Source organism: Lampetra fluviatilis, chromosome 4 (assembly GCF_964198595.1).
Source record: "Lampetra fluviatilis chromosome 4, kcLamFluv1.1, whole genome shotgun sequence".
Taxonomy (NCBI): domain Eukaryota; kingdom Metazoa; phylum Chordata; class Hyperoartia; order Petromyzontiformes; family Petromyzontidae; genus Lampetra; species Lampetra fluviatilis.
Window position 1 is genome coordinate 7,733,127 of NC_136278.1, and position 14,901 is coordinate 7,748,027.

The following is a 14,901-nucleotide window of genomic DNA, read 5'->3' on the forward strand; positions in this document are numbered from 1 at the left end:
GCCCTAACCTCTACACTATCACTCCCCACTTTATATATATACACACACACAAAGAACACAGTGGGGCATCTACTTCTCAGCATGAAATGGTGATAAATTGTGCGCAGGAATGCTGGTCATGAACTCTGTGAAGTCCGCGTGAATGTAATCAAGTGGAATATCAGCGAGGAATGTTTTGTCTTTCGTTGCTGCTTTACTTTTATCTCGTCACAGAGACAATGGCGATGCGAGAGCAGACAAAGCCGCAGGTGCGTGGGTATCACCGGGGCTGCGCGTTTATACCGTGCGCCGCGCAAAAAGGAAAAAAAGCAAAGTCCGTAACCAGGGAACGTCGGGTTTAAACCGCTGTGAACTTGACACTGCGGCACGGAACTAAAACCTGCGTGCGTTTTTCAAGCACTAAACAAAAACACGAGCTTGGGTTTAAAAGAGCAAAGCGGGGGGGGGGGGCATGAAAGGCGACGCAACAGGTGTACGAATCCATGCCTAACGAATGTCCGCCCCAACCCCCGCCGTCTCCGTTTCCCCGACCCTTCTATCGCCTTTTCCCACCGACGTTATCGCCCGCGAAGAATTGTTCCCCCGTGTCACGCAGAGGCCAGACCTATTTACGTCTTGCTTGCTTGCCTGCCTGCCTGCCCGCCCGCCTGCATACCACAAAGTTCGTTTTACCCACAGTTTGACCCCAAAGTGCGGTGTGCTCGCCCTGTTGATGCTCCGCATCTCGTGCCCTCTGCTCACTTATTCGCGCCCGCGTTCAGGCCGGGGCGGCACTCGCGACAACGCTCGTAAAGCTGCCCGGGTAAATTCTGGCGTTCTGTATTTATCGAGTCTCGCGTGTGTGTGTGTGCGCGGTTCACTTGTCGGAGCGTGTGGGCGTGTGGGTGTGTGTGTGGGCGCACGTGTGTGTAGGGATTTGTTGGGTGTGTGCGTGCGTGCATTTCTGCACGTTCAACTGGAAATTTATTAATTAATGACGTATTGTTACATATTATAAACCCGTCATTAAAACAGCACCTTGCAATATAGGGAATGGCATTTAAATAAACATAAAAACATTAAATAACCTTTCATAATTGTATTCATGCACTGCATCAGCGGGCAGCCGTGGTGCAGTGGTTTGCGCACTTGGCTAAAGACCCAGACGATATGACGACCAAAGTTCGATGCCCAGCCATGGCAAACATCGCTGGCAAGCGATAATCGAACCAGTCTTGGTAACCGCCTTCTCTAACCCGCACTGACCGGCATGAAGGATCGGCAAACTATTTTCGCAACCTCTACGGCATGGGGAGGCCATCATCTAGCAGTGGCTTTATAACGGGCAGTAAATTACAATTTATGATTTATCTTTGCACTGCTTTATGCAGTTTGGCAGTGTTTTCAAATGTGTTCAACAGGGACAGAACAGTATAGCCTACATATCTGTCGTACTGCATATCAACCTCAGTGGTATTTAATGCCTTGGACGGTGACAAGGCCTTAGCGGTAATGCATTTGCCACTTGTTGCAGAGGCTCATGGTTTGGAAAAAGCGAGTACCCTGGTTAATACTGAAGTAGAAGATTAGTGCTGGATACAGTCACATTTGCAATTGCGAATTGTAACCTTGATCCTGAGTTGTGTAACGATAGTTCAATGTGAATGTGCCCTTTTATTGAGGGACAACTGCTGTGTGGTGTTATTTTAGTGTGGCCTGGGACTGTTTTGTTGTTGTTTTTGCGGCCTTTCCCAAGGTTGATAAAGCGGACATATATGAACGATTTATTATTTATTTACTTATATTTCGTTAAATTTTGATTTAAAGCTTTCGTGACTGCAGGGATTCATCTTCTTGGTTCTTTCGGTAAAGTCACGTAGAAGGGAAGTAATAAAATAAAAAAATAATAATAAAACATAATAAAATGAAATAATTCTCACTATTTAATTTTATTATGTTTTATTGTTATTATTTTATTACTTCCCTTCTACGTGACTTTACCGAAAGAACCAAGAAGATATATTTCGTTACTTGCTTATCATTTTCTCTATTTTGCACTTTCATCCTTTTTTGGTTTTGTTTACTGTTGCAACTTGCTGACCCCGTCCATATAGGACACCGGTGAAAAATAGCCTCATAGCCTATCGGATTCCTCAAGTCTAAATGAAGATTCCGAATCTGCATACCGCAGGTGTAATGACTGTGATAATACTACGTGCCATCTGCTACACAGTGGACGTTAAAGATCTCCTGCCATTGTCCGCAAGAGAATGCCAAGCAGGGTACAAAATTGCCAAATTCTAAGCTTACCCAAAAATTACACAATTGGGATTATACGTAGTAATTATCGCCCCCCTAACGCCAGACGAATGCCCCTGGTCACTGCGTATAGTGCATGCATAGGTGACCACTATGCATAAAACAGGCTGCTTCATGCTACATTATAGGCAGCAGAGGTCAATGCAGCAAAATCTATTTTTGTACAATTTTCCCACATCTATGCTCCCCACCTCCACTAACCCGCACTGGTCAGCACGGTGAAGTATGGTCAAACAACTCCCACGACTCCCGTTGCAGCGTGGGCCAAGCAGTGTACATGCATGCAACAATCTCAAAGGCCAATGCAGATCAAATGTAAACATTTCACGCAATCGACCTCAAGTGAAAAGTTACGCCGACATTAAAATGTGACGCTGCATTGCAGCCCTGCACTTCTGTTGAAGATCGCAACCAAATGAATCGAGGCGTAAAACATGTTACGTGCAAGCCCAACAACAAATTAGTTGTGCTATACTGTGGCGCCCTCTGCTGAACAAGAAAGCCTTGAAAGTGCACGCTCCTGCTCCGAAAGGAGTCCATGTTCTAACGCTCCTGCTGGCTCACACCCCCATGGTGCAAATTCAGCAATTAAGCGTGAGCTCGTGGCGATTTAACCAACACGGTCTTGTGGTATTATCGCCCACTCGGCAACAGCAGTAGCAGCAACGGCGCACAATGACCACGCAAAGCTTCACCACGATACAAAATATATCTGGATTATAATCCAGATAAAAATCTGGATTATAATCCTAGATATGAAGCTTTCGTGACTGCAAGGATTCATATTCTTAGGTTTTTTTCGGTAAAGTCACGTAGGTAAAAAATGAAAATTACTAAAAGTAAAAAAAATCACGACGTTTCGGAGGCAACACAAGCTTCCGTCTTCAGGTGGAACCGTCACAGCACGATAGCTGTATTTTACTTTGATTAATTTTAATTTTTTACCTACGTGACTTCACCGAAAAAACCTAAGAATATGGATTATAATCCAATAATTAATGGAGATGACTGGAGATGACTTTCAAACAGCCTGCCCAGAAGTCACCCTGTTCGTTTTTGTTGTTGGTGCTAAGCAAAAATATCTCCTCCTCCTCCGCAGCAGCAGCTCAGAAAAGCTGCATGCCCCCACAAAAATCGCAGCGGCCAGTTCCAAGAGGTGCAGCTGTTTGACCTTTTGCAATGGAATCACCAGTAGGTGGACGTCATGCTACACACACACACATGTCGAACTGCCGAGCCCGGACTCCCACCTCCTCGCGTAGGTAACAGGAGCGCAAGCAGAGAGCCCTTTCACATCTGGATACGCATCACTGGAGCGTTCAACAGGCTGCGGCTGAGCCGGTTGTGTCTGGATACAAAAACCGGAGCAGAATACGGTGCTGAATTTTCACATGCCGGTTGCTTCTCTCCGCACCCAAAACTTGCGCGACACGGGGTCTTAGTCCCCCTGGTCATACGAGGCACCTAAAGCCACTTCCAGTCCTCTGAGGGTGGTCGTACGTCTTCTTGTGTTCGATCCCTCCTTCGGTAGCCATTCCATCACCATCACCAGTACGTTATAGCATTGGTTTAATAGGCTTACAGCTTGCTGATGATGAGAGTCGGTCCAGGGTGTTTCCTTGCTGAAAACTGAATTCTTTAGCGATCGACACAGATGCCTGTCCATCTATTAAGTGTTTATTTGATTAAATATTTGAAATTCACCCCAATTCATGTCGATGCATAACCTATGGCCTAACCCGGCAACTTTTTGACATTTTACATGCCCTCAAAGCGAGGCCAGGAGCCGCATGGAGGCAAATTGCAACTGTTTTTGTTTGATGTGTGTGCAAGCCACTCCCCACTGTGGGTGGTACATACGCGGCATTAACGCGTGTTCAGGCGTATGTGCATCGTGCATGCACGGACAGGTATGTATCACGCATGCGAGCATGTGATGACTATGTGGTATATACGTGAAATGAACGTGTGTGGTGTGTAATCAACGTGGCATGAATGTGTGCAGGTGCGTGTGCATTACGTATGACGCGCATGTGTGTGGTATAAGGGGAGCAGTGGTATAGTGATTTGCACTACAAACTCGGCGACCCGAGTTCAATTCCTGCTCATGCCAAATACCACTGATAATTATTTAACCAGGCCTTGGCCTCCGTTCAGTCGACCAAGCCTCAAATGAGTATCTGGTACAATTGCTGCGTATGTGCAGTGTGTGCACGCGTGTACATGCACGTGCTGCCGCCCTGCCCACGTGCCTGCTTCATGGCCATCTGGCCGATCTTGTCCGAGTGCTTGCGGATGCTCTCCAGGAAGTCGTTGAGGTCGGACATGGAGACGTCGCGAATCTCCTGGCGCAGTCGAGGCAGCGTGTCGAGCATGAGGCGCGAGAAGCGGTACTGGGACACGAGTGGCAGGTACTCCTGCTCCAGCACGTCCAGCATCTTCAGCGCCGGGTAGTACCTGCGCACACGTGCAGAACCCGCGACTTTTGCTCACTGCACTTCACTCGGAGGTTGTTGTTGTTTTTTACACGTAAACTTTCGCAACCAATATTACACATAATATTTAAGAGCAATGCAGTAAGACTTCTTCACAATTCTGGATAATTTCCTGACGAGACTGGTTGTAATGAATCACCAGCGAAACGTCGTACTCCAATTGTAAATATGGTGGGTTTACTCTCTAACACCACCTGACATAGACAATTAGTAATGTTTGTCACGTAAACAAAACACGCCAATTCGCTAGCACACCGGTGTGTGGGAGAGTAAATTGTAAACGTTGTGGGTTTACTCACCAACACACCGGTGTGCTAAACTAGTAACTAATTGATAATTGTTTTTTTACCCTTCTATCTGGCAACAAAACTGACATCTTTTTTACAATGAGTCATGTTTGCATAGACCACAATACCTGTAGTCATAATGCAAACAAAAAACATAACTCTGATAATGTATGCGCTGTCCTTGAAGTTGATTGGTCCACACCCGAGACAGCTTTCCTTAGAGCCTAGTCTCACATGGGTTGGACCAGATGACGCCAAAAAGTGTCAGTTTTGTTGCCAGATATAAGGGTAAAAAAACCAATTATCCTATTTTTTACTGGCAAATGAGGTTCCAATGGTAGTAACTAATTGTCACGTTTTTTGTTTACGTGGCAAAGCTGACTAATTGGCTGTGTCGGGTGGTGGTGGGTTTAAGGACAAGTTTATATTTTACGCGATTCAACTCAAAAACAACTTAATGCGTAGTTTTCAATTTCACTAATTTTATCATGTTCATACTATCGGCGGCGTGTAATGTATCGAAGCATTTCATTCGGAACTCTCACGGAGCAGGTGCATCACCCTGTGTTGTAGAGAATTATCTGCAGGAGGCCGTACCACAGAACTGCTTCTAAAATCTCTTCAAGTGACTTCGTATCAACAGCCCCTGCTCAGCATTGCACATTTTCCCCAATTCTAAGATGAATATACACTTTCAAAGTAACACAGCTACGTGCAAATTCAGACGGTGACCCGCACAAAGTGTCCCTGTTTCAATTAATGGCGCAAATCCCTTTTGACAGGTCATACTCAAGAGTCAAGGAAATTGACTATGCAGGTTTAGAAGCTACAACCCTAAAATTGAAGACAAAACATAATGTGAACCCCACTTGCTCCACAGACGTTCAATTACTCATGCAGCCCACGGCTGCTTTGCCAAGTCCACCATAAAGTGCTTTAACTTGGTGCATTGCAATAAGCCCAACCAGCTTTTACTAAAGTCTGTATTCCTGTATCCCCCGCCAACACAAATGCATTCTGCTCTTAAGTCACTGCAAAACCCGCATGCCAGATAACATTGCAACGATGACTCAAGGCATATGGTGATACCTTTTACATTACTTCAACAAACCCTGTTGACATTAAAATTAAAAACTTCAGCTAAAATTGCACAAGTAAATTCAAGAGGGAAGACGCGTATGAATTCGTCTTGCTTAATATGTTTACTTTGAGCGTTGTATAACTTTTCGCTGCATTTTGCATCACACATTATTTAAGTTGACAAAGTTTGGTATTTTTCTTCGGTAACCTGGTGATCTAAAATGTTTGCCACCACACGAAGACGAAATTCTATTGGTACAGGACCCAGTTCTCGACTGACCTGGCCAGAAACACAATAACCCCTCCTCAAACCCATTTCCAGCTCTTAATTTCTTCATGGTGTTTTTTTTTTATTAATCAAGAGCCCCGGACAAAGCGCGAGCGATGGGGAGAGGGGAGTACAGACATTCCGTGGACAATTAGTCCAAGGACAGGTGCACACGGGGCAGGGAACAGGGAAGGTGGCTGGACTCACTGCACTACTCGTCTAAGGGCACCGTTTGGGAAAGTGGTATTTTCAGGGTGGGGAAAAAAGATGAAGGAAGGGGGGGGGATTGCAGCCCTTAAACTGCTTCGTAGGAGGAGCAGGGGCACAGCGATGAGCAAGAAGCACTATGAACCTGGTCACCGAGTTCGATTCCCGGCCGTGGCTAACGTGAGTGGAGAGTGAATTCTGGACCGGTCCTGGGTCAGTCTCTTCACCGACCCACACTGAGCAGCGTGGATAGATGCGGATCAAACAACCCCCCATAACTGACGTGACACTGTGAGGCCTTCATCCAGAAGTGGGCTGCCAAAGGCACGTAAGTTATTGTGATTAATTACTTTTGAAGTAGTAACCACAGTTATTGAATTGACTTACCTTTTTGCTTTCATTTGCTCTTTAAGCTTGCTGTACATTTCCAAAACTGAAAATAAATATAAAGGGCATTAAACGTCTATTACGGTGGTGAAAAAAATCAACAATTCTAAGAAAAAGAATGACAAAAATCGATAATAAACTTCAGTTTTATGAAGACGGATTGTAAAGAGGCATCTTTTGACACAAATGTGATCGCATTAAATAAAAAAACAAAGTGCTCGGCAAAGGCAAATACAACGAACAAATAAAACACACGAGCCAGTGGTCATAGCAGCTTTAAGCTAATATGCTCTAACTTTCAACAAACAAAGAGTGAACTTCAGCTGACCCACTAAAAGCTTGTTTTCTGTCACGACGAACAGGCAACAACAAGCTTGTCACTGGTGAAGATGCCATGGCGCAGCTTATTTACTGTTGGTCTATTTACCGGCCACAAGGTCAGTGCATTTCCTGTCCATCAAGCAGCAGTTCCATTCGCCAAATTTTCTAAGACCTCGATGCTATGTTTAAATGAGTCATATTTTAAAAAAAACTTTTTTTAAACACGCTTTTATGAAATGTACTAGTAATGGAAGAACTCCACGACTCCAGGAAGTGGCCCCGAAGCTTGCCATAACGTCAATTACAGCCAACGTCAGTTTACCGTGGCCAATTAGACCCAAGCCGAAACATAACAAAAAAAAAGATTGTTTAAAATGTTTTATTTTTTATGATAGAATATAGTATTGTCATGATTATGACATAAGTATACCAAATTTAGCATTCTCAGGAAGAACGTAATCAACCAGGTAGGGTGTTGACTGTTATATTATCCGACTCTCTGTTGTATTACATTACATTTCTAAGTATACTAGATTTGTGTTTCTATTTCATTTATACCTGATGATGATTGCTTGTGTTGCAATCGAAACGTCGTATGCTAGTATTTAATTTATTATTTTATCTTTATACGTGACTTTACCGAAAGCTCCAAATTAAGTTTTTATAAGTATACCAAGTTTGGAGTCGATACCACATTGGGAAGTGGGTTAAAATTTTGTTACAAGATTTGAGGATACAACAACGCCAACAACAACAACAACAGACAGAGTGAGTTAAATGAAAGCGTGTGAAAATAATGGGTCATCCACTACATTGGATGGAATGAAAATTGTCACGTAAAAATGTTACCGCCCATCATAAAACACGGCCAGACAAGGTGTAATGTCAGTACTTTGGAAACTAGAGAATTCTGAAACTCTCAATCATGCTAGGTTGCGGGGGGGGGGGTGCGTGAAATGGTGGTACACCACGTGGATTCTTGAATGCATGTGTGTGGAACTTTTGTCAGTCGCTCATATAACTAGCCTTGCTCCAGGTACTCAGGTTTCATCCAACATGCCAAATGCTCATGAATGAAAGTGGCCAAACAACCCAAAATCAGAACATGAAGCCTTTATCAGTATTATTAATAGTATACATTTTATTAAAATAACAGATTAATAAGTTATTTTAATTAAATTCATGGGTGTTTTTTGAATGGCACTTATTTCATTTAAAATATTTAATCGTTATACTAATGACTGCTGCTGCACAGCAGCACCTATTTAACAACGTAGCTGACTAAATCAATCGTCATCTTAAGCATAAAATTATTCTTTGTTTTATAACTATAAAACCTTCCCTCCTTGAATACCAACTGGCCAGCACGTAAGCAATGCCTAACCTACCACCACTAAAACAACCAAAGACCTCACTTTAATCGATACCTACTTGAGCAGAGCAAACAGCTGGCAAAAGTAAACGAAAAAGCCCGTCAAGTCACTCAAATTAATCAGCCACTCTCTCCCATCCCAGGCCCTAATTGCAAAGCAAACTTACAGAGCAACGTCCAAAAAAAAAAACTCCCTTCTGTTTTTTTTCGATCGATATCCCTGGCGGCAGTGGCGCAGCAGGAGCAACAACGCGGCTCATTCAACGCCTTATCGCTGCGGCCGCCCATTAAAGGGTGCCGTTACCTTGATTCTTGACCTTCCATCGGCAGCCACTGGTTTACGCTCAAGATAGCCCAGCAACACCACAGGTGTGCCCCCCCCTCCCCGCTCACCGGGCAGGCAGAGGTTGAGTTTGTCGACCGTGGTGGCGATGTTCCGCTGCTGGACTCGACACCGCGTCAGCTCCTCCATCTCTGTCACGAGCTGCGGGGGTCACATCCCCATTGCACGTGGCAGCCTCACGGTGGGCAGGAACACCACTACTTTACGGGCTCGGCGCTAGCTTTCTGTCCACGTGTGCATGCGTGTGTAAGGGGCATCACTTTCCTACCTAAGCGGCCATAGACTGTAATGTCCATGGGGTGACAATGAAAACCAGAATTTTAATATTCACAGCTGGAATGAAGTCAAGTAAAGTGTAAAACCAATTTAGCTACGATGGGGTTTGTTCTACTGCAATCATTGGTGATTGAGATGAGATCATCAACTCGCTACACTTGAGAACAGGTTTAATCACAGGCAACCGGCAACATTCAAACCCAGAATCTCAGTGGTGCCAGCTCAAGACACTGACCTCTGAGCCACCCGGTGACCTCCCACTGGCATATTTTTTTACTGTATTTTCACGTAAAAATGTTTTAAAATCCATGGCCCAAAATGTCACTTTAAAACAAATAATGTCAGCTCCAATAACAATGTTGGCAAGCTAATTCAAGCTAATTCAAGTGCGCATTCTTTCTTTTCAACGTATAAATAACTTGTATTAGAAAAACAGCATTTAAGTGTCACTTTAGAGGGTTCACAAAGTCAATGGGTCTACGAGAAACAGGATCGTTTACGTCTCTAAAACTAAAGAAAAAGTGTGTTAATGACCGTGTATAATGCAAGGAAGTTGATAAATCCTTATCCTACCTCCTTTCCAGCTTCCTGCAGTTGTTTATTGGTGGCAACGACTTGACACTGCAAGGAAATCGGAATGTAAAACAATCTACCCATATTTCCCTTTCATTTCCAAGTGACCTTTTACAACAGGCAACATAATTTTAGCAGAGAGCACATGGTTTACACAATGAGACCCAGAATCAATCACAGAAGACTGCATAAAAATAGCTGCGTGCAAAAACAAGCTTATTTAAAGATGCATACATCAGGCATGAAACGACGCCCATTCATCAACTACATTTGATCCTTACGCTCACGGAACATGTATCGAATTGTGGGTGCGATAATAGATTACTTACGATTCACCCAAATTATATGGAAACGGTGAACTAATTTAAGACGATAGAAACATCCATTCGTCCACGAGTCCAGACCAGATGTTTCACTCGCCCATACCACCTGAAGTGGTATCACTTTAGCGGTTGCAATTTTTCGACGTGGCCAAAAACAGTTAATTATATAACCATTTGAAATTAGTGGATTATCATCTAATTAACGATTATTAGGCGTATAAATAAATAAGCATTACAAATGTTTGGTTACCCTATGTGGTACCAAATCTGCTCTAGTCCATAGACGACATCGTCGTACTATACGCCTTCACCAACCCGCACTGACCAGCATGGCGTTGAGTGGGGTCAAACAGCAGCGTGGGGAGGTCGTCATCAAGCAGTGGATTGACAAAAGGGCACTAAATAAACATGCGCATATAGCTGCATGTGACGTGTATTAAACACTGCTAAGACTAACCCGTGTAGTGACATGTGCTTAACAAAAAGATGACCGGTGAACATGATTAGTGGGTCAGTGGCAATTCAGCCCTCCCAATGATTGTACGAATTGTTTGTCTACAGCACGAGCCAAAAAGACCCCCCATAGCCTTAACAGACTGTTAGGGCAGGTGACGTTAGCGAGCACCTATGAAGGCTGGCACAGCACACAAATGGGTAGGTGGCCAGCATCATGCCCAGCCGCCTTGGTCTCCCTAGTGGCAATGTTTACGCACAGCACCAGGTACTAATTTGAGGCCGAGTCGACCCAGGAGAGGCCCAGGACCAGTTCAAATATTCTCCACTTGTTATTGGTCGTGCGCAGGAAACGAACTCGGGTCACCGGGTTTGTAGCGCAACACACACATGACGCGCGCACACACACACACACGTTACGCGCACACAGATTACGCGCACACTCGAAGGCAGTGCTGGCGCCAGCGACCGGGTTGGCGCGGTCGTGAGCCGTGGTTGGCGAAGAGCCGGGACTCACCTTCACCTTCCCGGCCTCGCTGCGCACTTTGAGCAGTTCCGTGATGGAGTCGACGAAGCCTTGGTAGTGGAAGTTGCACATCTTCTCGATCTCGCGGTCATGGCTCTTGATCCGAGCCTCGAGCTTCTCCAGGAAGCGCTGGTGCTCCGCGCCATCGTACACCGACCTGTGAGACACAGTGCCATATTTATAAGAAACGAATTATAGTCACGTTTACAGGGCCCGAGGTCAATCACCTGCGTCTGAACACGTAGTTGCTTTGTTGGTCTGTGTTGGCTGGTACAAAAGGATGTGGAGCTGATTGGACTCGCAAATAGACGACAGGTACCAGCGGTGTCAAGATCGGCCTCTTTGGAGGAGGCTCGCAAGGGACGCTACTGGGCAGTTGGAGGCAGTCGCCCTCCCCCAACGATAAGAGGGCGGAGGAGCGACGCTCACAACAACGAGCTGAGTGCCGGGCAGCTAAAATGCAGCAATTCGGCACAGTAGGAAGCACAGTTGGTGCATCTGCCAGTCATCTCACACAGTCAATCCATAACACCTGGGTCTGTCCCATGACCTCCTGCCAGCGAGCTTTCACCACTTCCCGTGGCCTCAAAGTACACCTAGCATGGCACAAGCGCCATGGTGACGACACCGTCACTTCATGTAGAATGGCGGTTATTATTGGCTGGTGTTTAGGTGCTGTAGTCAACATTTCAATTTTCTATGGCTCTCGTTTTGTATTTTACAAATTATCTTTAACCAAAGTTTCATTCAGCATGCACATCAAGTAATTTAATTCACGCACTGCAGGGGGCAGCACCTGTTTGCCGAGGCGAATGCAAACTGTGCACTGGTCATGGCTCACGTTGAAATTATTTGAAAAAGTGTTCGTGATTTGTCACAAAAGAAATGACATCAAATTTCGATTTAAAGCTTTCGTGACTGCAGGGATTCATATTCTTGGTTCTTTCTTATTTCCCTTCTACGTGACTTTACCGAAAGAACCAAGAATGACATAAAAGGCAACGTAATTAACAAAAGAGTTTTTTTTTTCCCCCAAGTCCATTAAGAGTGTGCTATCGGTGTCATCACACAAGATGAAGAATGAATCCATTCGGATTGCTTGCAGAGCAGTGAAATGTTCAACGTTCGAGAAAAACCCATGGAAGATGATACCACAGATCTACTTCTGAAATCCCTTCGGGTGAGCTCTGTTATACACGGCAGAGGGCAGCAATTCCCTAGAGCTGCAATGCAGTCAAATCAAGTGTCGAACTATGCTTCATAAAATAGATGTATTGTGCCTTCATTGGTGACCGGCTGAGACCATCAACTCACTGCACTTGCCTGGATTTGAGCCCAGAATCTCAGCAGTGCCTGCACAGCGGAATGACCTCAAAACAACCTGTCCATCTGGCTACGCTTCGTTCTTAAAAAAAGGTATCTGGTCCACAGTTTATTCATTTAAACAATTTTTTGCTGGATAACATTCCTCCAAAAAGCTCATAGGCTGATACAGACAGACAAATATCCACAATTCAGGACCATCCTGAAAAAGAAGTCTTCTGGCTAGGTTACGCATTCCTACATAAATATTCTCCATTATTATCCAATCACTCGTAATACCACAATAGTCGACTGATCATGGCTGATGCCGATGATGAATGCTGCACAACAGGGATAATGTATTTTAACAACGTACAGGTCGAATCCAATACGGTCTCGTGTTTCAAGAGCGCCGCCTGCTGGCAATGTTTTTTTTAATATCGTCACGGTCAGAAAAAAGACTGCCTGGTTTTGATGTTCAGCATGACCTGTTATTTATTGTGCAGCACTGTTTAGTTTTTGCCTGCAGCTCTGCCTGGTTTGGTGTGCAGCTCTGCCAGGTTTGGGGTGTGCTCATCAGGCTACAATGTATCAACACAGCAGTGTGCTGCACTAATAGCCATCTAGTGGCCAACTGAAGAAACACAATTTAAGAAAAACAATTTAAGAGAAATTTGAAAATAGATACAATTTACAATGTGTACAGCCCTTTGTCAGTTCACTGGTGACGGAATGCCTCCACATGTGGTGTTGGTTATGAGGGTTATTGGATCATACTTCACCACGCTGGTCAGTTAGGGCTAGTGGAGGGGGACGGCCCAGGACAGGCTCTAATATCACTCCCCACTGATGTTAGCCGTGGCCGGGAATCGAACCCATATCACCGAATTAATAGTGCAGCGTGCTAATCAGTGCACCGCCACTCCCCCTCAACTTCCTTGTTTGAAACAACCCATGCAAACTTCACTGGAACATTTTACAATCCACTTGTCATTGTTTTTATTGTATCATTTCCCACAATGTGGCGGCACAATGGATACAATGATTCAATGTTTTCATGGACTTAATCCACCTCCTCTTAACAACAGTTGACTTTCGGGGCAATGAGTGACTGCGGGTTATCAAGTGTTTCCAGGCCCATCCCTCATTTGTCGTGGAAATAACAACCAGTGCCGTCACATGACCTGCTGTCACTATTACCTTACAGGGTGTAAATTAACTGTGAGGTTCGGGATTAACGTTCTATTTTAAAAGGTGTGTAGCATAGCGGAATTGCTATTCATAGAAAAGCATAAACGTGACAAGAAACGATGGCAAATGGGTGCAGCAAGACGTTGTGCAAGGTAAATTTAAAACTAGGTCGTGTACAATAGATATGCAACAAATCATCTCCCCCAGTATCACAAACGAATCATTATCATTCGGGGTAGTAATTTCTTTGATTGATTAATTTATCTGATTTTTTCCCCCATCTCATTTGTCTACTTGGCTCCGTCTCATTCTGTCCTGTTCATTACATCGGCCTGAAAGTAACATGAGCATACAGTTGGCAAAAGTCGTAAATATATCGATTCACACTCAAGATATGATACGTGCGATATCAGTGAGCGCGATGTCAGTGAGTGGTTGAATTGTTACATGCCCCATGTAAATTCTATGTAAGAGAACAAAAGTTAAATGTATTGAGATGATTAACATGGAATAGCATTGGATAAGTCTTAAATAACACTCCTGCCGTGCGCACTGTCATAAAGTTGTGTATGTGTGTTGAACTTCGATCGCACCGTACGTAGCAAACCGTGCTAATGGAGCAGCAAAAAGGCCGACATCAAAACCCTTATTTTTCTGTTGGCACCTGAATATTTGCGATGAGCGATTTCACACCGGATCGGCAGAAGAGAAAAAACACAGTTTTTGTGCCCGTAATTGTGAGTTGAACTGAACGCCCAAGTGCTGGGGACATGCCCATAACAGTGTTATTATTATTACTACTACTCGCTGTGACCAACACGTACCGCATCAACCTTGTTTTTGTTGAGTCTGTACGCGTACTACCACAATAAACAGGGATTACGAACGCTGCCGATTTCTCGACGTGTATGCGCGGCTAATAGCATTACGACACCGCGCTGTAAATAACATGAGTAATGAACATCCTGTTGTTGGCCCCAACAGCCACAGATTAACAATGTATTTGCGCTGGACAGGAACACTTTGTTGCCAATGATAACTTATCCTGCCCCAAAGAACATGCACTTCCCACGTCCTTACGGAACCACTACCAGCGAATTCAATGCAGATTCTTCCGTTTCAAAACAAACGCCGCTTATTTTACCAAATTCGCGCAGCTGTGAATCACAGATGCATTTGCGTGACCCGTATCTGATAAT

The 14,901-nt window shown here is 44.5% G+C and overlaps 1 protein-coding gene across 1 annotated transcript in view; it reads right to left on the bottom strand.

The window, feature by feature from the left end:
* Window positions 1-14,901, bottom strand: part of LOC144931534 (exocyst complex component 6B-like) — a 152,106-nt gene that overhangs the window by 122,880 nt on the left and 14,325 nt on the right. Inside the window, exons 2-6 of the mRNA XM_078855487.1 lie at window positions 11,201-11,366; window positions 9,908-9,955; window positions 9,109-9,199; window positions 7,023-7,068; window positions 4,551-4,755 (exon numbers count right to left, since the gene is read on the bottom strand). Coding sequence (XP_078711613.1) covers window positions 4,551-4,755; window positions 7,023-7,068; window positions 9,109-9,199; window positions 9,908-9,955; window positions 11,201-11,366 — 556 coding nt within the window. The remainder of the gene's footprint in view (window positions 1-4,550; window positions 4,756-7,022; window positions 7,069-9,108; window positions 9,200-9,907; window positions 9,956-11,200; window positions 11,367-14,901) is intronic.